The sequence below is a fragment of a genome, unplaced genomic scaffold (assembly GCF_019419815.1).
Source record: "Pyrus x bretschneideri cultivar Hongxiangsu unplaced genomic scaffold, Pyrus_bretschneideri_v1 Contig1, whole genome shotgun sequence".
NCBI lineage: Eukaryota > Viridiplantae > Streptophyta > Magnoliopsida > Rosales > Rosaceae > Pyrus > Pyrus x bretschneideri.
Window position 1 is genome coordinate 9,794,671 of NW_025999390.1, and position 21,214 is coordinate 9,815,884.

General features: G+C 37.3%; 3 protein-coding genes across 3 annotated transcripts; 2 read left to right on the plus strand and 1 right to left on the minus strand.

Annotated features, from left to right (window-relative positions):
- The first annotated feature begins 6,075 nt into the window (after positions 1–6,075).
- Positions 6,076–8,056, plus strand: LOC103949203. Its single transcript, XM_018647942.2, has 5 exons — positions 6,076–6,399; positions 6,515–6,641; positions 6,759–7,298; positions 7,392–7,490; positions 7,591–8,056. The coding sequence occupies exons 1-5, from the start codon at positions 6,353–6,355 to the stop codon at positions 7,894–7,896; spliced, it is 1,119 nt and encodes a 372-aa protein (XP_018503458.2). The 5' UTR covers positions 6,076–6,352; the 3' UTR covers positions 7,897–8,056.
- Positions 8,057–8,095: 39 nt separating this feature from the next.
- Positions 8,096–9,627, minus strand: LOC103949152 (protein CHLORORESPIRATORY REDUCTION 6, chloroplastic). The gene is made up of 4 exons (XM_009360253.3): positions 9,359–9,627; positions 9,039–9,173; positions 8,743–8,951; positions 8,096–8,589 (listed from the first exon to the last, which is right to left on the minus strand). The coding sequence occupies exons 1-4, from the start codon at positions 9,570–9,572 to the stop codon at positions 8,383–8,385; spliced, it is 765 nt and encodes a 254-aa protein (XP_009358528.2). The 5' UTR covers positions 9,573–9,627; the 3' UTR covers positions 8,096–8,382.
- A 6,000-nt stretch (positions 9,628–15,627) lies between these two features.
- Positions 15,628–19,291, plus strand: LOC103930755. Its single transcript, XM_009340129.3, has 9 exons — positions 15,628–15,969; positions 16,086–16,273; positions 16,959–17,140; positions 17,295–17,579; positions 17,657–17,715; positions 17,801–17,837; positions 17,960–18,031; positions 18,228–18,552; positions 18,656–19,291. The coding sequence occupies exons 1-9, from the start codon at positions 15,867–15,869 to the stop codon at positions 19,031–19,033; spliced, it is 1,629 nt and encodes a 542-aa protein (XP_009338404.1). The 5' UTR covers positions 15,628–15,866; the 3' UTR covers positions 19,034–19,291.
- The last annotated feature ends 1,923 nt before the right edge of the window (positions 19,292–21,214 follow it).

Below are 21,214 nucleotides of genomic sequence, written 5' to 3' on the forward strand. Positions count from 1 at the left end.
TCACATATAACAAAGTGGTACATTAATAAAGAATAATGGGTACATTATAAATAAATTAGGGTACAAATAAAAGATTAAAAAATATGAGTACAAATGAAATTTTTAAAAATATGGGCGCAAAAAGAAATTAATACATGGGTTGTGACATCCCACATCGCCCAGGGGAGTGATCCTTATATGTATATTCACATCCCTACCTAGCAGGAGGCCTTTTGGGAGCTCACTGGCTTCGGATTCCATTGGAACTCCGAAGTTAAGCGAGTAGCGCGCGAGAGCAATCCCATGATGGGTGACCCACTGGGAAGTTCTCGTGTGAGTTCCCAGAAACAAAACCGTGAGGGCGTGGTCGGGGCCCAAAGCGGACAATATCATGCTACGGTGGTGGAGCGTGCCCGGGAAGTGATCCGCCCCGGGCCGGGATGTGACAATTTGGTATCAGAGCCTAACCCTGATCGCGTGTGTGCCGACGAGGACGTCGGGCCCCTAAGGGGGGTGGATTGTGACATCCCACATCGTCCAGGGGAGTGATCCTTATATGTATATTCCCATCCCTACCTAGCAGGAGGCCTTTTGGGAGCTCACTGGCTTCGGGTTCTATTGGAACTCCGAAGTTAAGCAAGTAGCGCGCGAGAGCAATCCCATGATGGGTGACCCACCGGGAAGTTCTCGTGTGAGTTCCCAGAAACAAAACTGTGAGGGCGTGGTCGGGGCCCAAAGCGGACAATATCGTGCTACGGTGGTGGAGCGTGCCCGGGAAGTGATCCGCCTCGGGCCGGGATGTGACATGGGTACAAATTAAAACTAAAAATAAAATACTACAAATTTAAAAAAGATTGCAAACTAAAAGTGGGTACAAACTAAAAATATAAATATATGACACAAAGTTTAGCCATAAAACATAAATATACCATATGTAATTTTTCTATCATTGATTAATTATACAATGTCACGTGACAGTAAACACATGGGCGCAAATACAAATAAAACTTTAAAAAATATGGGCACGAAAAGAAATTAATATATGGGTACAAATTATTGAAAGAAAATTGGTACAAATTAAAAAAGGTCTGCAAATTAAAAATGGGTACAAACTAAAAATAAAAATATATGATAAAAAATTTAGCCATAAATATAAATATACTAATTGTAACATTTTTAACACTAAATGAATATTTTTAGATAAAAATATTTTATTATTGAAATAATTAATGATGTTATTAATACCCAAGGACCTTGATTAAAAATTAAAAATGAATAAAGTTTTAATCAATGGAGTAGTAAAAATATTTAAAACTAATTTGTGTTGATATTTTTGCTATTCAAGTAACAATATGCTAATGACATCTTAAAAGAATTTCAATGAACTATCGCATCGGTGAATTAGGCTGTGTCACATGTTGAGCTACCAAACGAAGTGGGCAGCAAGCCCACATGTCACCGGCGACAAGGCAGAGTAAATGCGACGGCGACAGGCGAAGATGGAAGTCACCATTTCACAACGCCTACCGACGTGTCAGTAATGTCTCTAGCTTCTGGCTGCCTGCTCAAGTCACGACCGCTCCACGTGGACGTCCACATCTGGCGGATCCCACCAGAATATGACGTGGAAAACAATTTCCACGTGGGCACCGTCGCATCACGATGCATGTCAGTGCTTTAACCATCAAGGAAACATCCCGGGACGACGTTTGTCGAAGTTGCCATGCGCGCGGGAATGGGACGGCTTTCGTTAACGATCTCTTTTCACGGCAGTTTGCTGATCAATGTGCTTATTATTGCTAATTAGATTTCATGACTTAATATTGAAGCGTGTTATTATTTTTTTAGTTAAAAGGAACAAAATCATAGTCTTCAATTTCCTAGCTTCATTGTTCTACAATTCCATTATAAGCATAACAAATCTTAGCTATTGGTTATTTAACATGGTATTACATATTACGGTTTTGGAGATTTTGAGTTTGATTCTCGTTTTTTATATTTTTGTTGGTTTGCAAAGTGAAAAATGAGGCAACAACTAAATGTTTATCTCTTCCCTTATCATGCATAGCACGGACTAACGCGAAAAAGAACGTGTAAGCTTAATATACATGACTTGTCTTTTGACGAATTAAACTTTTAATACTAGTGGTCGTCTAACATATAGATGTCATCTTAAGCAGGAGCAATTTCCCTCCAATATAATTTTTTTAACCACTCAATCTAATTTATGTTCATGATCAGATGCTTTACCACTTAATTATTCATGAAACAAAGTATAAGCCAATCTGGATCACACTATTATGATGTTACTTTAGAGATCAGAGACAATCTTTTGGAACTATATTCGCACGGCCATACTATTATTTACACCATTCGGTTGCAATGGGATATGCTAAGTTTCTACATGCTGTAGTCATAAAAAAATGCTTGAATTCTGGGCTGCTGTCAAATTACCTAATCATCTAGAATTAATTATTAAAACATAATTAACTTTTAACTTCCTCTTAAAGTGTAAGTCAATGGCATGATGCCATTAACAAATTACGGGGATCAGGAGCAGGTTGTACTTTTGTACGTACGTGCTGTCGATTATTATATATTCAATATTATTTCACCACTAACTGAGAATGATAAATTAGCTAAGAATGAAATAATTATTTGTTTTCTCTCAGAACTTACAACTTTTGAGATTATTTAAACAAAGCATATTAACGACTAATTTTCCATCGTATTTAGAATATTATCACGTAATGTTGTAATTTTATTTAAATTATAACACATGTATTTAATTTTTATTAATATAAATTAAACGTGAAGCATATTAAATATATTGCTTATTCATATTATAACACGTAAAGAAAATATAGCACTTAGCAAATGTTATAGGTACACATAAAAACTTATTAGAAGGAAGGGCGTACTGAAATGGAGATTTATACACCAGAAGAAAAGTACGTCTCCTCCACATAAAATGATTGTTAATTAAAGTCATCGATGAATATAATTAATAATAATAGGTCATTAAGAAGAAAATTTTTATCGTGCCTAGAACACAGTTGGTGTATTACATGTTCAAGTTTTAAATTCTACGTTGTTAATTTTTACAAGTATTTCATTACTTGTATAGTGACATGTGATATACCACTCTATGTTCTAGGTATACTGAAAAATCTCTCTCAATGCATGAGCATAACGCAAAACCCTAAGAAAAACCCAGTAAAGGGACCATATAAAACCATAGTCAATTTATTAGACATCGATCCAACTATCATAGTCGTCCTATAAATTTGAACCATTGAAGAGCCGCATGTACAAGGAATAATTCAAGATCTTTAGTTGATTAAATTATTATGGAAGTAACATAATATATTGTTGGAGAAATCCAAGTTAATTACTTAAATAGTTGAATTGAGAAATATATATTGATAAGCCGACACTGGACACAGAGAGACATCACATGTTTTTGGGATTGAATTAATGTTTGAAATTGGACCACTGTCGACTGATTTCAACGCTTGCATTTTGTTCTAGAGACATGTTTTTCGGGTTGTATGTCTGGTTACATTTACAACCAGATATTCCAATTCCAATTTGAATATATGCGCATCGAGCTTCCATATTTGAAAGCTTTTAACTAATTCAGAAACTTTGAACGTAAAGACGTATATTATAAATAAAGTTGTCGTTTATTCTGATTGGTAATATGATAATATACACAGTTACACACATGTAAAATTAGAAAGAAAAAAAATAAACAACTAACCCTAGGTACTCCCTTAACTGGCTTAAAATTTGATGGTTAAATCCGATCGACAGACTTAACGGAAGTCATTAGGATTAGTTTAATAGTGAAGGTGAGTAAGGTGATAAATAAGAATAAATTAATAGTCTCTAGAGTTTGAAACCCTTGAATGTAAGTGAAAGAAATCTCATCACAATCGCCAGATATTTGTAATAAGATTACTACTTGGTTGGATGATTAATTTATTTGGATATATCGTGGAGACAAAAATATTTAATATTGGACCCAATAGATAGGTTTATGATATGACATGGAGGTTTTGCACAGACCGTCCTGATTCATTCAAATTGACGTGATCGGTGATCGGAACACGAGACGGTACACTATATGTCAATATATAAATGGTGGGATATGTGTGTTAAAAAGTTAATAACTTAAAAAATATAATTTCTCAACACGTATATAAAAATACGTAATGTACCATCCGTGTTTCGATTCCAATAAAAAATTTCTCATTAATTTGGTTGGGATCGACGTGACCTGCAGTGGCAAATTAGGACCGTCGTGATTGAACATCTCATGCATGCATAAATGCCAGGTTAGGTATCCATAATAAAATAAACCAGTCAGTTGATATGATACACTGATATGATGATATACATTTAGCATTGAATTTTAATCTGAATTTTTGGAAGTTTCTGTGAGACGTGCTAGGCAGACTTTCTCTACCTCTTGAGATGGATTGATTCCTGTGCAAGTGTCGTTGAGATAGAACCTTACATCTATTCGGCAGAACATTAAACTTGTCAAATTAACGTACAACGGGAATTGGAAAATGGAAAGCGGTAACCCTCTTTCTTCACACATATACAAATATAAATAGAGTCATGCAGGAGTTTGAAATTTTTGTGAACTTGTCGTCTGCAAATTGTGAAACGTAGCTAAATCATGGATTATCGATACCGAAATATGTTGGGTTTGTTCCCATTTTGTTTATTTGTAGGCCTTCCATACCTATGTGTACAATTGTGTACCTAACATGTGTTTTCCTGCTACATCGGCACATGGCTAATATCCAAGCTCTAGGTACAGGTACCCTGTATTTTGGGAGAAATAAGCTAATTAATTAGAGAAGTTAAAATAAGTATCGAATATTGATTTAGTTAAGTTAACTAAAGCATTGTGTTATTTTTTTGAAAAACAAAAAAGATTGTATCCTCAAAGTGTAAAGGCTAGCGTGTTAGAATAAATATTGCTAATGATGAACGAACACGTAGCTCATCTAAACGAAATTATTTTCGCAAAGAAGCTCCAGCTTCCTCCCGAGCCTTCCATAAAAGGCTGTGTTACAATCATTCACTGTTGATGGTGAATAAACACGAAATTTATCCATCTACACTTGAGTTTGAATATTTTGTTATGTAATTTTAAATAAACATAATATAAACTAACCTTGGAGTTCAAGATTAAAATTATACACAGATCTTACTTCAACTACGTAATAGTATAGTCAACCAGTTGGGGACACTTGGGGCCACTCCACATACTTGAGTCCTTGACACAGATTGGCCTTTGACGGTGCAACACCGACGTTATTGATAGACAATACTAGCTAGCTACTATTAGTCTTTTCCTGCATGACTGGTCGGAGAAGAAGAAGACTTCTGTTGAGATAACATGTACTAATTCATCGACATGAATTGTTGAAAAAAATAAGAGCTGTGCATATGACAATGGAGACGATTGGTCGACTCCCTGCAACCAAGTAGGGTTCATACTACACAGTCTGCGCGCATCCACGATTGTGAGTCTCTACCTCTCATAGAAAAAAAAAATTTCATAATTTGTATTGTATAATCAGTTGTTTATAAGTATTTGTTTATCTTTTTCATTATATGGAAATATTTTTTAGCGTTCTCGGAATACGAGTTGGTATATTATGTGTCATAAAACAATTAGAAGATTTTGTTTTTTTAAGTGTCCCTCCACTTGTATCATGACACATTATGTGCTGATTTATATTTCGGATACACTGAAAGTACTCTTCATGTAATGAAAGAGATAACGGATTTCCCTAGCTAATTTGCCTCAAATAATTGAATATGATGTGTTTATATATATTTACATTACAATAATATAGTTTAACAACTATCAAACAAGTTGAAAAAATATAAAATTTGACAATTAATTTTGAAGCATAAAAGTTGTGGCGAGATTTTATTGACAAAAGTGTCAAAAAATCGCTTTGCACATCTAATTTAATTTTTATATTTAAAAAAATTACATGTTGGGCCTAGCGTTTTCAAGACTCGTAGTCCAATCAAGTCCTCTTTATTGAGCCCCCGCTTCCCCTGTTATTTGATGTAAAAGCGTCTCCAGAGACTCCACCCAAATTTATATCTCGAGCACCTTACAGTTGGTGGTTGGTGATTTTTCCGTTACAAATCCCGCCCACCATAACCGCTGAGCCACCCCAAAATTCACAACCTAATTTCCTCCTCTCTCATTTCCATTCACTATTTAATCTCTCTGGCTCTCATTTCCTGCACTAATCTTTAGTCTTAATCATATAATTAGGTGTTAATCATAGTTGCTTTGATTAATTCTTTCAGTTTATCTCCTCTCGTTCTAATGATGCATGCAACTTGTTCTAATGCTAATCCTCCTCAAGAACCAACGTAAGTTAATTAGCAGAACAAAATTAAGTTTGCATCGTTTCTCGTCCACTTTTGTTGTCAAATCTTAATACTCGATTGTCTGCGAAATCAAACGCGTAATTTCTTATATTCGCAGAAGATGTTGGTGCTCAAATGCAGAGAAATGTGACTGTGGTAAAAGGATGGGGGAAGATGCTGGTTTACTTGCCAATTTTGAATCTGCAGAGAGGGTGAATATTAACACACACTTTTTATCTCTTCTTGTAAGTTTTCTTTTTACATTTTTAATTCGTGATGTGATTTCTTGTGAAACAAGCAATAGGCCTCGGTTTCGAAGTTACACAATTTTCAAACTTGCAAGTTCTTTTGCATCTTCTCAGACATCTTCGTCCTCGCTGCGAGGATCACAACAAGCTTTAAGACCAGCGAGCCTAATTGTTCAAGGGAGCTCACATGATCCGCTTTCAGCAGCCATCGCAAGGAGCATAACAAGTTGCATTGCCAACATTCCAAACCTCAACTTATCTCATACAATACTTAATCAAATTGGAAGAGCTAATACTAATTTTCCAGGTTCACAGAATGATGAGTTCAATTCTGGCACTTGCACCACTTTGATTCTTGGATCCGCTCCTCTTCTTCGCCAGTTCTATCTTTTTCAACGTCTTTTTGGGATGCCTAACAATTTTTTTCGATCTTTATGGCCTCCCCACGTAAGTCGCGTAGATTCTACATTTCTATTAGGTCAGGCTTCTGCGGCTTCTGATGATAACTGGTTCCAAAATGAGACCCGAATTGATCTGTGGAGGCAACTTCTCATGGAGTCGACTCTATACATGCACAGGCCACCTGATAGCTTGTTAGAAGGTCCGACTTCATTTTTTGTCGTAACAGCCAGCCGCGGAGTAAACTTCAGTATGGTAAGCCCTGCATAACCATCATATCAATCTGCTGTGACATGCCTTGTATCATGATCATTTGATTGCTTTCCTCGTAAATACGTACATGAGTAGAACGCTGAAGCTATTTTCCAACGACCTCTGCACTTCTCTATTGAAATGCGCAATCGTTCTGGAGCAATGTGGCCCGATGTGGATAACATGTCATATGAGGTATACTCTCACATCGGAACTTTCTTTGTTTCTTAACTATCATGATCGTCAATGGTTTAATTAGTATTGCTGTTGTCATAATCTCTCTTGGCATCTGTAGGAACTATTGGCTTTAGAAGATCGTATAGGGTATGTCAGCACAGGATTATCTGAGGAAGTAGCTGTCACGTCTCTCAAACGCAGCCATTACTTTGTGTTTACAGAAGAAAATACTCAGAAAGACTTCTGCAGCATCTGCCAGGAGGATTTTGTAGAAGAGGATGAGCTAGGAACATTGGACTGCGGACACGGCTTCCACATTTCGTGCATTAAGCAATGGCTAGGGTATAAAAATGTGTGTCCTATGTGCAAATCTCCCGGTATAAGTACTACTCTTCCCTCGTTTTCTCACATTCAAAGTCCGTAAACTAATTAAGTCTTATGAAGTTGAAGAATTTGGTGATTTCTCAATTTTACAAGGCTAGTTTAATTTAGTTTCATTTTTATGGTAAATGTACAGATCGTGTAAAAAAAACAACGAGAATATCGAAATGTATAATACTAAAAAAAAATCTCTTACGCGCGTATTGGAACTTTATGTACGAAATGTATGTCTATGCAAGATATTATATCAAACAAGATGAATAGAAACAGAATGTTTTACAATTACTATTCTACGAAGTACAGTAAATCAAACCTGTATCAAAAGTTGGAAGTCAGAGAAAAACAGCTCTAACAAAATCATCCTGGTTGTAGTAGCAGCTTCTCTCTGACATTGATTTACTGTCGCCACCAAACGATTGGGGAGCAGCTCCTCGTGACAGTAAATTGGACTCGCATCAACGGCTTGCCACGTTCTTAATCTACCCTGTATGACATTGGGGGAACACTAAGTTGAGACTTTAGGCTCGTTTTATGATGTTTTCAGTGGATGCTTGTCGATCAAGTCATAAAGTTCGTCCCCAATTCCAAACCCTAGCATCCTAGCCATGTCACTAGTCTTCAATCTAGGCTTCGGAATGTCATGTTCCTTCAACCATGAGTACACAACAAAAACCTTCTGCATTACGAACAACTCGAGAGCCTCGGGGTTGAAGACAACTCCCATCCTCATGTTCATCTGAAAAGATAAGAAATTAATAGCCAGGCCATTAAGCAAGCCTCTCATTCCCCAACTTTGACACAATGGCATTGTAACAAATTACATTGGCGCTAAAAAATAGTCATCCTGCACTGCTCAGAGCGCTAATAAAAGGTCCCTAGATTATCATACCTGGTGTGGAACCAACATAGCAGCATAACGAGCTAGTTCTCCGGCACGCCAATCCAAGAGGACGGGCAACCAGGGATAAGCGGCATCAAGTCTCAGAAACCAGAGCCTTATGTCAGGGAATTCGGATAGTTCTCGAGGATCACGTGGATCTTCTCTTGTGTAGTTGATGGTAAAGCCGATTGTACGTTCAAGAAACTCTTTTGGCTTGGCTAATTACAACAACATTAGGGTTTGCATAAAACTTAATCATGAAATTTTACTTTGGTAAACTGATGCTTAATTGACTAATTAATTACCTGATGAAGGAATGGTAATCCCAGTTGCAGTATGAAACGGGGATAAATCAAGACCTCGAATTACGTCATTGTCAATAACTATTTCAAATCGGCCTTCACTTGGCGGCATCGGAGGCTCAACTTTACTAGATGTGTCTGTCAACCACAAATTGTAATATAAGTAAATAGATAGACAGGTTATAATTGTGACAGTGTGACTGTCACACCGAAAAATTACTCGTTTGAAAGAGTAGGTGATTATTAGCGTCAAACAAAAATTACTAGAAAAAGATGAAGGGATGGAAAGATAACCAGAGAAACCAAATTAAGAAAGGTCATACCTTCTTCTTCATCATATAAAGAGATGTCGAAATTCCCAGATGGGTTGAAGGCAACTGAGACTGCCACTTGTCCCTGCTGCCTATTGAACTGTGAAATGGCCAAGGAGGCCATGGAATCTGAGATTGGTTTGAGGGGGATCCATGATGGAGGAGAGGATAATATGGTCTGTCTTGAAGAACAAAGGGGAAGCAGAGTTTGGAAGATTGCAGCCATTGCTGCAGAGTGTGAACTGATATGGTCCCTTGACAGTTAATACGGTTTCTTGTGGCCTTGTGTTTTGAATGCTCATATCCTCTTGTGGGTTTTTATTCCATACATCTCGGACCTATTGCAAGTTTGCTCCCGATGGATTTCTTGGGTTGGGTCAATTTAAAGTTCATCGATCTGGTTTTTGTTGGTGTTTTTGAGCCCACGATGAAGTGCCACCCGAAATTAGAAGCCCATGATGAGATATTATTATTATTATTAGAGGAAATTGTAGCAATAGTCACTCAACTTTAACTGAATTAGAGCAATGATCCCTGACTTAAAAATCTATGAACATTGGTCATTTAACTCATCAAAACGTGCAACTATGATCATTTTCGTGAACTTCATTAAAGCTTTCGTCAAAATGAGTTAGGCGTAATGTACGCGAGGCTGAATCGAGAGGCAAATATGAAAAATCAAATGAGAAAATTATAGCAATGATTCTTCAACTTTAACTCAAATCATCCCTTCACTTTAGCTCAATTAGAGCAATGGTCGCTAAACTTTAACCCAATTTTACAATAATCCTTCCACCATGACTCATTTTGAAGGAAGTTCTGACTAAATTGACGAAAATTATCATAGTTGCACATTTTGACATATTTTTACTTGAAGGACCAACGCTTCAATTGAGTTAAAATAGAAAGATCATTGCTATAATTTTCTCTTATTATTATTATTATTATTATTATTATTATTATTTGTCAATAGGTAACGGATTCGGAGGGGAGAGGGGAAAAATTGGGTCGGGGAGCCTCGAACTATACTTAATGGAGGCAATAACTATATGGAAGGTCAAGAAAATTTACACAACTGCATGGAGCCACATGGAGTTTGGTTGGTAAAGTGTGATGAAATGTAAAAGAATATTTCAACCCGTCATTCTCATACAATTTTAAAATTTAAACACTAAACGTTACATGAGTTGTGAGACGCATACATATGATTCGAGCTTTGCCTTCTTCCAGCCACTTGGAACGATGCAAATTATCAATCCATCCATATGAAAACAACAACTGAGATATTGATTTTCAGTTTGGTTTTGTCAACATAAACCATATATTAAAAAAAATTATTTGGTTCAATTTCATCTTAATTTTAAAATATTTATTAAATAAAGGGATTTAATCCTTTGAACAATATAGCTGGCCTGTCACATTGTATATTAATTTTGGTGTTGTGGTGTGCTGCCACATAAGGTTGAGAATTAGGATACAAAGTTCCATTGCTTGATGATTTCAAAGGAAGACGTGTAGTGATATGAATATGATGCAATGTGTACACCTCACCCTCATAAATCTTTATATTACTATGCATGCCATTTACACAAAAATAATAAACTATTTTCTTTGCACATAATTGTTTAAAACAACTCTTCAAATTACTCCATAGTCCATACTATCCAACTTTTTGCTTCCAAGCTACTCCTATTGATCATGATCATAATGATATATACATACATAATCTAGGTCAACTGATTAAGATAGTGTGTCTGACACAAACGTGAATTAAGTTATTTAATTAAGACAGTATGTACAATGCTTTATACTTAAATTTAATTATTCTTTTTAGTAAATTATAATAAACATGTATTATGAATAATTTTGGCCTTCACCCAATTTGACCACTACTTGTTGTGGATTCGATGACAAAACAGGTAATTACACAAGTCTGTCATTTCTTGACCACAATTCATTCATCTTGAATGTTTGCCTATTTCTTGTTTGTTTTTTAAATTTTATAATATATCATACAATCCGCATTCCAATCACGTTTTCGAATTATTTTCTTCATCTTTTATTTTTATAATTTTTAATGAATTTATGGCTCTATATATATTTTTTGAACCGTTTTCAATTCTAATTATCAATTGTTTCTGATGATCCACATTCAAGTTTAATAGCAATTATACCCTCTCCATGTGCTAGAAAGGACTATTTATAATCATTACTATTAACAACGTTGACTAACTACTTAATACTTTATGAAAAAATATTTTTGTTATAAAAACAACCTTGAAGGATTAGAAACTAAACTCGAAACCTTAGTTCAACGGTAGTCGGTGAATATCAATAACTGAACTACAAACTTTTGCTTGCTATAGAACTTTCAAAAATCATCACAGGGTAATTCAGCAGTTGGAGATGAATTTTAGGTCATATTCACACGGCATATCCTGAGTTTGATTCATAACTTTGGTGACTGACACAATAGTGCCCAAATAGGGCTAAAATGTCTCTATAAGTCTTTCCGAACCCCAAAATAATGAATTGCCATGACAAAAACAATAAGTGATTCTATTTTAAAATATATAAGAAAATGTCACTTAGTACTACGGTTTAGTAATATTGCTATTCACTTATAAGCAGTGTTCTAAAAATCGGCCTAGACGGTGGTTAGCCTCTGCAATTAACCTATAGTTGGGAGGAAAATTGGGGAAAGGATTAGGCGGGCGCAGAGGTGGTCCGGGCGACGCTTGGGCAGCCTAGGCAGGCGACTAGATAGCCTAGGCGGTCTTGGTGTTTCACTGCCTTTTTTTGTTTTCAAAATGAGGAAGGAGGAATGTAGAGCACATCTACACAGTCTGTGTTTTGGGTTTTGAATTCTAGCAAGGAAGACGAGAAGAAGAAGAAGAAGAGAGAAAATTGAGTTTCTCTCTCTTTGATGCTCACCTACGTGACCCCTATCATGTCTCACTTTTTTCATATTTAATATATTTTAAACTATTGTCCAATTAAAATGGGACACCTAGCATCCTAATTGCTTGAATACATATATAAACGGGGAGCATTTTTGCTTACCACCATTTAGTGCGGTGTATGCTTACCACCTTATTTATCACCATTAGATGAGTTTGAATTTCGAGATTCGTGTAATGGATAAGCACAAATCTCAAAATCGAAACTCATCTAATGGTGATAAATAGGATGGTGAGCATACACTCACCCCACTAAATGATGGTAAGCAAAAATGCACTATATATAAAGGAGGGTACAACTATAAAAAAAAATGAGGGTACAGACGTACAGCTAGCACAATGGTGCCCCACCTCCCTCCCTCCTTTCTATTGTAAGATTCCACGCCGCCCAGGGAGTGTTATTTATATGTATATTCTCATCCCTACCTAAAACGAGGCCTTTTGGGAGTTCACTGGCTTCAGGTTCCATGGGAACTCCGAAGTTAAGCTAGTAGCGCGTGAGAGCAATCTCATGATGGGTGACCCGCTGGAAAGTTCTCGTGTGAGTTCCCAGAAACAAAACTGCGAGGGCGTGGTTGGGGCCCAAAGCGGACAATATCGTGCTACGGTGGAGTTGAGCCCGAGATGTGATGGGGGCCCGGTCCGGGATGTGACAATACTAACATAAGGCCTTTTGGGAGCTCACTGGCTTCGGGTTCCATGGGAACTTCGAAATTAAGCGAGCAGCGTGTGAAAGCAATCCTATGATGGGTGACCCACTGGGAAGTTCTCGTGTGAGTTCCCAGAAACAAAACCGTGAGGAAGTGGTTGGGGCCCAAAGTGGATAATATCGTGCTACGGTGGTGCAGCGGGCCCGGGATGTGGTGGACCCCGGGTCGGGATGTGACAATTTGAGTGGGTAGTTCTCGTGTGAGTTTCCAGAAACAAAACTGTGAGGGCGTGGTCAGGGCCCAAAACGAACAATATCGTGCTACGGTAAAGTCGAACCTGGGATGTGGTGGGGGCTCGGGGCAAGATGTAACAATTTGGTATCAGAGCCAATCCCTGGCCGGATGTGTGCTGACAAGGACGTCGAGCCCCTAAGAGGGATGGATTGTAAGATCCCACATCGCCTAGGAGAGTGATCCTTATATGTATATTCACATCCCTACCTAGCACAATGACTTTTGGGAGCTCACTGGCTTCGGGTTCCATGGGAACTTCGAAGTTAAGAGAGTAGCGCACGAAAGCACTCCCATGATGGGTGACTCATTGGGAAGTTCTCGTGTGAGTTCCCCGAAACAAAACCGTGAGGGTGTGGTCAGGGCCCAAAGCGGACAATATCGTGCTACGGTAGAGTCAAGCCCAGGATATGGTAGGGGCCCGGGCCAGGATGTAACATCTATGCATCTTGGTTTCCCACCCTCCATTTTTTAATGTAATTATTTTAAATTGTTGATTAAATACTTTCTTTTTTTTGTCAAATACTTTGTTTTCAAAGATTAAATCATTTCTAAACATATATTTGGCACCTTTATTCTTCTTTAAATGCACTATAAATTCATATCATCTTTGAAAATTTTCCTAAAGTACTACAGATTTGTATCATTTGAACTTGTATCTGATTCCATCAAATTCATCAAAGTACTAATGATATAATTTGTGTATTCTTCTACTTCTATTTTTGCATTTTATCATTCTTTTATTATCCATACAAGTATATTTTTTTTAGGTGTAAATAGACACTTATTTACAAGATATATAATAAATTTACATAAATCCACCTAAGCCGCCTAGGCGCCCGAGTAGCGCCTAGCGATTTTTAGAACCTTGCTTATAAATGAGAGATTTTAGATTCGATTGTTGCTAAATGAAAATTTGAATCACATTATTGCTAATTTATTGTGAGGCTAAATCCACATCTCCTTTTGAATGTAAATAATATTGTATTTAAAAAAAAAATATATATATATATATATATATATATAAAATAGAACTTCTAGAACTTCAATAAGGCAAACACACCTGTCATGCTCCATTTCATGACCTTTTTGTCCATTTTCTTCTTCACTAATCAATCTATCACGACTGTTGTTTTATCAAACAAATTGGTCACCAACTTCAGCAGTAATTGACTAGATATTTTCTGCTACAATCAATCATACAGTTACGAAAAACACATATTATAAATTTATAATTGGGAATATTAAGAAAATGAAAAAAAAAAAAAACAATATGTTCTAAAAGAAAAGCAGATCCTTATTACCTTATTGGTTTTTACATAAAGTTTAGGGGTATCTTTTCTTTTTTTTTTTAAAAAAAAAAGGAGTCGCCAGTTGTGACTCACAACTTGTGAGCCTTGTGACTTGTAAATCAAGATTTGCAGATAATATTGTTTAATTGTCGAATTTCACATTTAAAACCTTGGAAAATTTAATTTTATTATACTTTTTCTTGATACTTTACAACCATTTAAACATTTCAAATACATTATATTCGCAACGTTTTTTTGCCACTAAGTAAAGCAAACTAAAATAATTCTAGAAAATATTCTTAGCATATTTTCAGCTATACACTTGTATTATTCACTAAATCTCACTTTAGCCCCTATATTTTATATTGACTCGCTTTAATACTTGCCATCTTCCTCATTTTCACTTTTCGCTATTTTCATATTAAGCAATAGTTACGTATAGACAGTCAATGTAGTAGCATGAATATGGGTTAAATTTAAAACTTGGTTTGATTTCTCCAAATTAAGAAAAAATAAGAAAAGGAGAGCAATAGAGGTAAAGTTATGGAACCCTAAAAATCTTTGCAAAAAGATTTGAAAACATTGAAATTGATTCGCGTGAAATTATACGTTATCTTCTTATATTTCAATCTTCTCTTGTTATATTTTCTCTTTATCTAGAGAAATTAACCATGGTTTGAGTTTAACCCACCTCCCACTAACATGCCAACAACCAACATAATTGAAAAGACTAAATTGTTCAGCCACTTTAGTACAATTAACAGCTCTTTTAACTTATTTGATGGAAGATGGTGAAGTAAGACATTGAGGAAAAGTACAAATATTAAAATGAGATAATATAGAGTACATGGTAAAACAGAACACGAAAGAAATGTGCAGACGGTTAAATGAGAATATATAAAGTGCAGGTGTAAAATGAGATTTGGTTAAGAAATGTGTCATAGTTAAGTTAAAAATACGTCAATATTCTTTCTACACATGAAATAATTAAAATCTAAAAGAGAAAGATAAATATAGAAAGGGCATTTTCGTCATGAAAAAAATACCGACGGAGAACATGGTGGGAGTCAGTGCCCGTTGCTTTGCAAACCTTGAAAAATCGGAGGGACCCAAATGATCTCCCTCCCACTCTCTCTCTCTCTCTCTCTCTCCCTCCCTCCGCCCGCCGCTGTGTCTTTCTTTCTTTCGCTTCAGTTAAGCAAACGGATATAACCAAGGACACAAATGGACGCGGCTTTGCTCTGCTTCTAATTTCCGAAACTTTTCTTTCTACCCTTCTGGACATTTTCTTCCTCTGCGTCCCAAAAACTCAAAAACCCAATTAAAAATGCCAGGTTTTAGATCAAACCCACCTAAAAGTTTGCTCATTTTTCTCACTTTTGGCCTCCTCGTTGCTTTCACTTCAGCAAGCTCTCACATTTCCCACACAGGTACAATGGCGTTTTGAAAACAGGTTTTTTTTTTTTTTTTTTTTTATTTTTATCTTTCTGTGAGAAAATGGGTCTTCGAATATTGAATTTTAGGGTTGTTTTTGTGATTTTTGCAGGTGGTGGGAGAGGGGATGGTGATGCTAGTGGGTCGGTCGTATGGGAAACAAGGAGGTCGCTTGCAGACGGAACTGCCCAGAACTCGTCTTTGGTGTTGGCTGAGGACAGGACGCGCAGGAAGGACCCGCTTGATAGTTTTAAGAAGTACAACGGTGGGTGGAATATCACCAATAAGCATTACTGGGCTGTGAGTTCTCTCAACCCTTTTGATTAATTTTCATACTTTTGCCTTTTTTGTGATTTGGTTTTTTTCTTTATTCTGAATTTATGAATTAGGGTATAATCCTGTTGTTTTTGGGCTGTTTTGCTGCTGTGATGGATGGATAAGTTAAAACTAAATGTTCCGTAAGAACTTAATTGGATAAAAGACTTGGAGTTGCCAAGCAAATGCCATTTTTACATCTGCTGGGGTGTAAATTTCGTGAGCTGAAAGTCCTCGGCTGCACCCGAATTCATATTCCCCGCGTTTAGAATTAAATGAAGAACAGAACCCCTCTTTGCACCCAACGATGAATTCTAGCATATTTTTCTTTGAACTAATACAATCAAAATTTTTTATTTGATGTTTTACTTACATTGTGGTTTGGTTCAAAACCAATTTGGTATCAATTTGTCTTTCCGTAGATTTTGATGCATTCAAAGAAAGACCACTTCTTTCTACTTAAAAAAAGTCAGGCCTTGAACTCTGTCAAGATGTTGTACACGAATAAATCATTTTGTTGTGTTTGGTGGTATCATGCCTTAATGCAGGCCTTGAACTCTTCCAAAAATGTCATCCGTGGATTAATTATCGTATCTTGTATTTTCATTGTTTCGCAGATCTGTTTTTATCTCAACAAATATTGTAACATTGGTTATTAATTTTTATGTAGTCTGTTAGTTTCACTGCGGCTCCCTTCTTTGTCATTGCTGCTGTCTGGTTTGTGATTTTTGGGCTAAGCCTGTTCATTATCTGTCTCCGTTACTGCTGTTGTCCAAGAGAGCCTTATGGCTATTCTAGAAAATGCTATGCTCTGTCGCTCATCTTGCTTATTTTGTTCACCCTTGCGGCAATGTGAGTCTCTCTGTCTCTCTGTCTCTGTCTGTCTCTCTCTCTCTCTCTCTCTCTTGCTCCACACTAACTTGCATTTGATACCAATGGACAAGTACAGCCTATGTATATTTTCTGTGACCTGACATCCTTAGATGTTTTTCCTGGTCCATTCTAGTGTTGGATGCATTGTTCTGTACACTGGTCAGGAAAAGTTCCACACAAGCACATCGAAGACGCTGGATTATGTTATGAGTCAGGCGGATACTACTGTTGAAAGCCTCAGAAATTTGTCAGGTTATCTTGGTGCAGCTAAGCGGATTGGGGTTGATTCTGTATTTCTCCCTTCAGATGTTCAGAGTAAAATTGACAATATTATAACAAAGATCGACTCTGCTTCGAGTACACTTGATGATAAAAGTGAAAAGAACTCAAAGCGTATACAACATGCCTTGGATAGCGTGTATGTAGATTCTAGAAGCTCTGGAACTTGTGCTCACGAATCTGTGTATAATGTTCGTCTCTTGTTATACTTTGCAGGAGACTGGCTCTCATTATTCTTGCTGCTTTTATGCTCTTTTTGGCCTTCCTCGGATTTTGTAAGTCTTCTTGTTTTACAATTAGAGTCAGGGATTATGAATATTTGACTACTATTCTTATTTCTTTTTCTTTTACTGCTTGCAGTATTTTCCGTTCTTGGGATGCAAGCCCTTGTATACTTGTAAGTGAAATATACGTTGAACTGTTTCCTTTTAATTTTTTAATAGAGATCTTCAAATTTTGGAAGCATTTGTGTCCTAGTCCTCAAACATATGTTCACATAAACTTATCTCTTTGATGCAGCTTGGTGATTGTTGGGTGGGTACTTGTTGCAGGCACATTCATATTATGCGGTGTCTTTCTTGTTCTCCATAAGTAAGTACTAATTGGCTATGAACACGTCATATTACTTTCTAACTCACACCTATGTTGGTTTTACGGGTTACATCTTCGTTATCTCATAAGAACAAATTCATGATATGAGTGTTATTCGGTCTGGCTTATGACTGCTCTGCTGTGTTGCTTTCTTGTCTGTTTTCAGTTCCTCTAACTTTTCGTCCTATGTATAAAGTGTGGTTGCAGATTCATGTGTTTCCATGGATGAGTGGGTCCAGAATCCCACATCTCACACTGCATTAGATGATATCCTCCCATGTGTGGACAACGCTACTGCCCAAGAAACCGCGACACGCACCAAGGATGTAACCCGCCAACTTGTTACTGTGGTTAACCGTGTCATCAACAATGTCGCAAATGTTAATTACCCGCCTAGCGCTGGACCATTATATTTTAATCAGTCTGGCCCACTATTACCTCTTCTTTGCAACCCTTTCAATTCCGATCTCTCTGATCGACCGTGTGCACCTGGTGAAGTGGAACTGGAAAATGCCACCCAGGTAAGATAAATGAAGCATCCAAGCTGACCTAGACCTTACCTTGCCTGCATCTGTGTGTTAGTTCGGTAAAAAGTACTAAGATTCACATTTCTGTCTCAAGCAGGTATGGAAGCGTTATGTCTGCGATGTTTCTGCCACTGGTATCTGTACGACAGTTGGCCGATTGACTCCGATCTTCTATAGCCAAATGGAAGCTGCTAGAAACGTGAGTTACGGTCTGTATCGATATGGTCCATTCTTGGTTGATCTGCAAAACTGCAAATTTGTTAGGGATGCATTCACCGATATACATCAACATAATTGTCCTGGTCTGCGAAAACATAGTGGCTGGATCTACATTGGGTTAGTAATGGTATCTGCAGCTGTGATGTTGTCGTTGGTCTTCTGGGTGATCTATGCAAGGGAGCGAAGGCATCGAGTGTACACTAAAAAGTTTGCACCTGCTAGAACCACTGGGGAATTCGAAGACAAGGGTGCTTAAAACGTTTTTCCATATAAAAACGTGCACGTAGTTGGGTAAAAATATGTTTTCGTCCATTTACATCCGAGTGATTTTACCCTTAAGTTCTTTTGTACATAATGGCAGTTAATCTTTAGGTTTTATATGCATTACTCATTTGTGCTTCCACAGAAACTCCATGGGAGATAGTAATATTTTGGAGCTATCATTCTATAACATTTTAGATGTCCAATAAACAATGCCCTTTACAATCTAAATACAGCAAACCGATTATACTAACCTCTGTGCATGCGCGTTTTTTCAGTCATGCTCACACAACACTTGCCTTATTGACCATTGATTATGGTCAAATTATGAAAGGATTACTAACAGTTCAACACATAATTTCATCAATCTCTCTCTCTCTCTCTCTCTCTCTCTCTCTCTCTCTCTCTCCGTGTTGCGGTAAACTCAGCAAGTAGTGGGAGTAGTGATAGGTGAAGTAAAAAAGAGCAGTTAAAAAATCTTAGGATTGTTGAAGGGATCTTTTCATAGTAAATGGATAAGTCGTTCCAGTGAAACTGTAAAAAAGGCATCTTCATTGTTTTCTCCTTCCATTTCTCTGTTTTCTCTGAGAAAAGATGATAGGCTTCACATAAAAAAGTTGCTTCCCTTTCTCTCCCTTTTTCTCTTCGTTTCTGTCGGTTTCGGAAACTCCCACACTTAGCAAACAATGGGTGCTATATCAGAGCTGCTTTATTAGTTTCCTTTTTCGTTGTCGAAAATGCTTCCTTTTGTGTTACAATTTGATATTTTATGTGTTTGCTTTTCCGTTCGTGTTCGTGTTGGCATTGACTTTGTAGGGGAGGTTGGTGATCAGAGAGAGCACTTTGAGTATGGTGGGGTGGTCGTGGCTTGGGCACAAGGAGGTCTCTTGCAGAAGAAAAAACTCCCTGAAACGCACCTCTGACGATATTGGCTAGGGAGAGGACACGCGGAAAGACCCTCGTGAATGTGTCACATAATCTCGGTGCAGCTAAGCGGATTGGAGCTGACGCTGTGTTTCTGCCGGCAGATGTTCGGAAAAAAATTGACAATATCGAAACAAAAATTGACGCTTCTGTCGCTACACTTTCTGCTGGGACAAAAGGAATTCGAAGACTATAAAAGATGGTTTGAATACCATGTAAATAGATATATAATCTACAAGCTCTTGAAATTAGTTGGAAAATTATTTGGATTTTATAACATATGTATTTGCTGCTATAAACATGGAATTTGTGGCAGCTCTGATCATTAACCTTGAAATCTTTGCTCTTCGTTTGCTTGCTTGCCAAAAACGTCCTCAAACATTTCATTGTGTGCAGCTTGGTGATTGTTGGGTGGATTATTGTCACGTTCGCATCAATGTTGTGCGGTGCATTTGTTGTCCTCCGCAAGTAAGTACCTTTTGTCAGCTTTTGTAGGAAGCACTTCTAATTTAGAAAACTTTCAGCTTGTACTCCATGTGACTTTTTTCGTATGGTGCTTAGTGCGGCTGGAAGATGCATGTGTTGCCATGGATGAATGGGTTCAGAACCCTAAACCTCATACTGCCGCATTAGACGATATACTTCCATGTGGAGACAATGCTGCTGCCCAGGAGGCCGCGTTACGTACCAAGGATGCAACCTTCCAGCTTGTTACTTTGTGTCTTTTTCAAGTCTGGTAATAAGTGCTTTTATCGCAAACACTTCTAATATAATCATGTTAAATTTTAAGTCCAAGTGCTTCTTGATGCTTCTTATAGAAAGTACTTTCATTTCTAACTCGTGAGAATGTTCCAGAGTTGTTAAAGGTCGAACTTGGCATTGCTTTCAGCACAAGGCTTTAGGAAGTACTTCCAAATGATTTTAGCAAAAGCACTTATGAGTAAAAGTTTTCTAGAAAAAACATTCCCCAAACGGGCCTAAGACCAGCATTTTTGTTCCAAGCAGGTATGAAGAAATATGTTTGTGAGGTTTCAAAGGCTGGTACTTGTACAAAATCCGGTAGCTGGTTGACTCCCACATTGTATGGACAAATGGAAGCTGCAGCAAATGTGAGCTACATTCTCTACTGCTACGATAAATTCTCGACGAATCTGCAAACCTGCAGGTTTGTTATGGTTGCATTCAGAGACATAAGCAGTGGGGAGTGTCATGGTTTGGAAAAGCACAGCAGCTGGATTTGCAATGGTGTCTG

Excerpts from the sequence above, each read along its gene's own strand:
- LOC103949203 (XM_018647942.2), top strand. The coding sequence starts at position 6,353 with ATGATGCATGCAACTTGTTCTAATGCTAATCCTCCTCAAGAACCAAC. Across the intron at positions 7,299-7,391 it reads GCGGAGTAAACTTCAGTATG|AACGCTGAAGCTATTTTCCA; the intron begins GTAAGCCCTGCA and ends GTACATGAGTAG. Across the intron at positions 7,491-7,590 it reads TGGATAACATGTCATATGAG|GAACTATTGGCTTTAGAAGA; the intron begins GTATACTCTCAC and ends TGGCATCTGTAG.
- LOC103949152 (XM_009360253.3), bottom strand. The coding sequence starts at position 9,572 with ATGGCTGCAATCTTCCAAACTCTGCTTCCCCTTTGTTCTTCAAGACAG. Across the intron at positions 9,174-9,358 it reads TTTATATGATGAAGAAGAAG|ACACATCTAGTAAAGTTGAG; the intron begins GTATGACCTTTC and ends TGTGGTTGACAG. Across the intron at positions 8,952-9,038 it reads GATTACCATTCCTTCATCAG|CCAAGCCAAAAGAGTTTCTT; the intron begins GTAATTAATTAG and ends TGTTGTAATTAG.
- LOC103930755 (XM_009340129.3), top strand. The coding sequence starts at position 15,867 with ATGCCAGGTTTTAGATCAAACCCACCTAAAAGTTTGCTCATTTTTCTC. Across the intron at positions 17,141-17,294 it reads TTGTTCACCCTTGCGGCAAT|TGTTGGATGCATTGTTCTGT; the intron begins GTGAGTCTCTCT and ends GGTCCATTCTAG. Across the intron at positions 17,838-17,959 it reads ATGCAAGCCCTTGTATACTT|CTTGGTGATTGTTGGGTGGG; the intron begins GTAAGTGAAATA and ends TCTTTGATGCAG.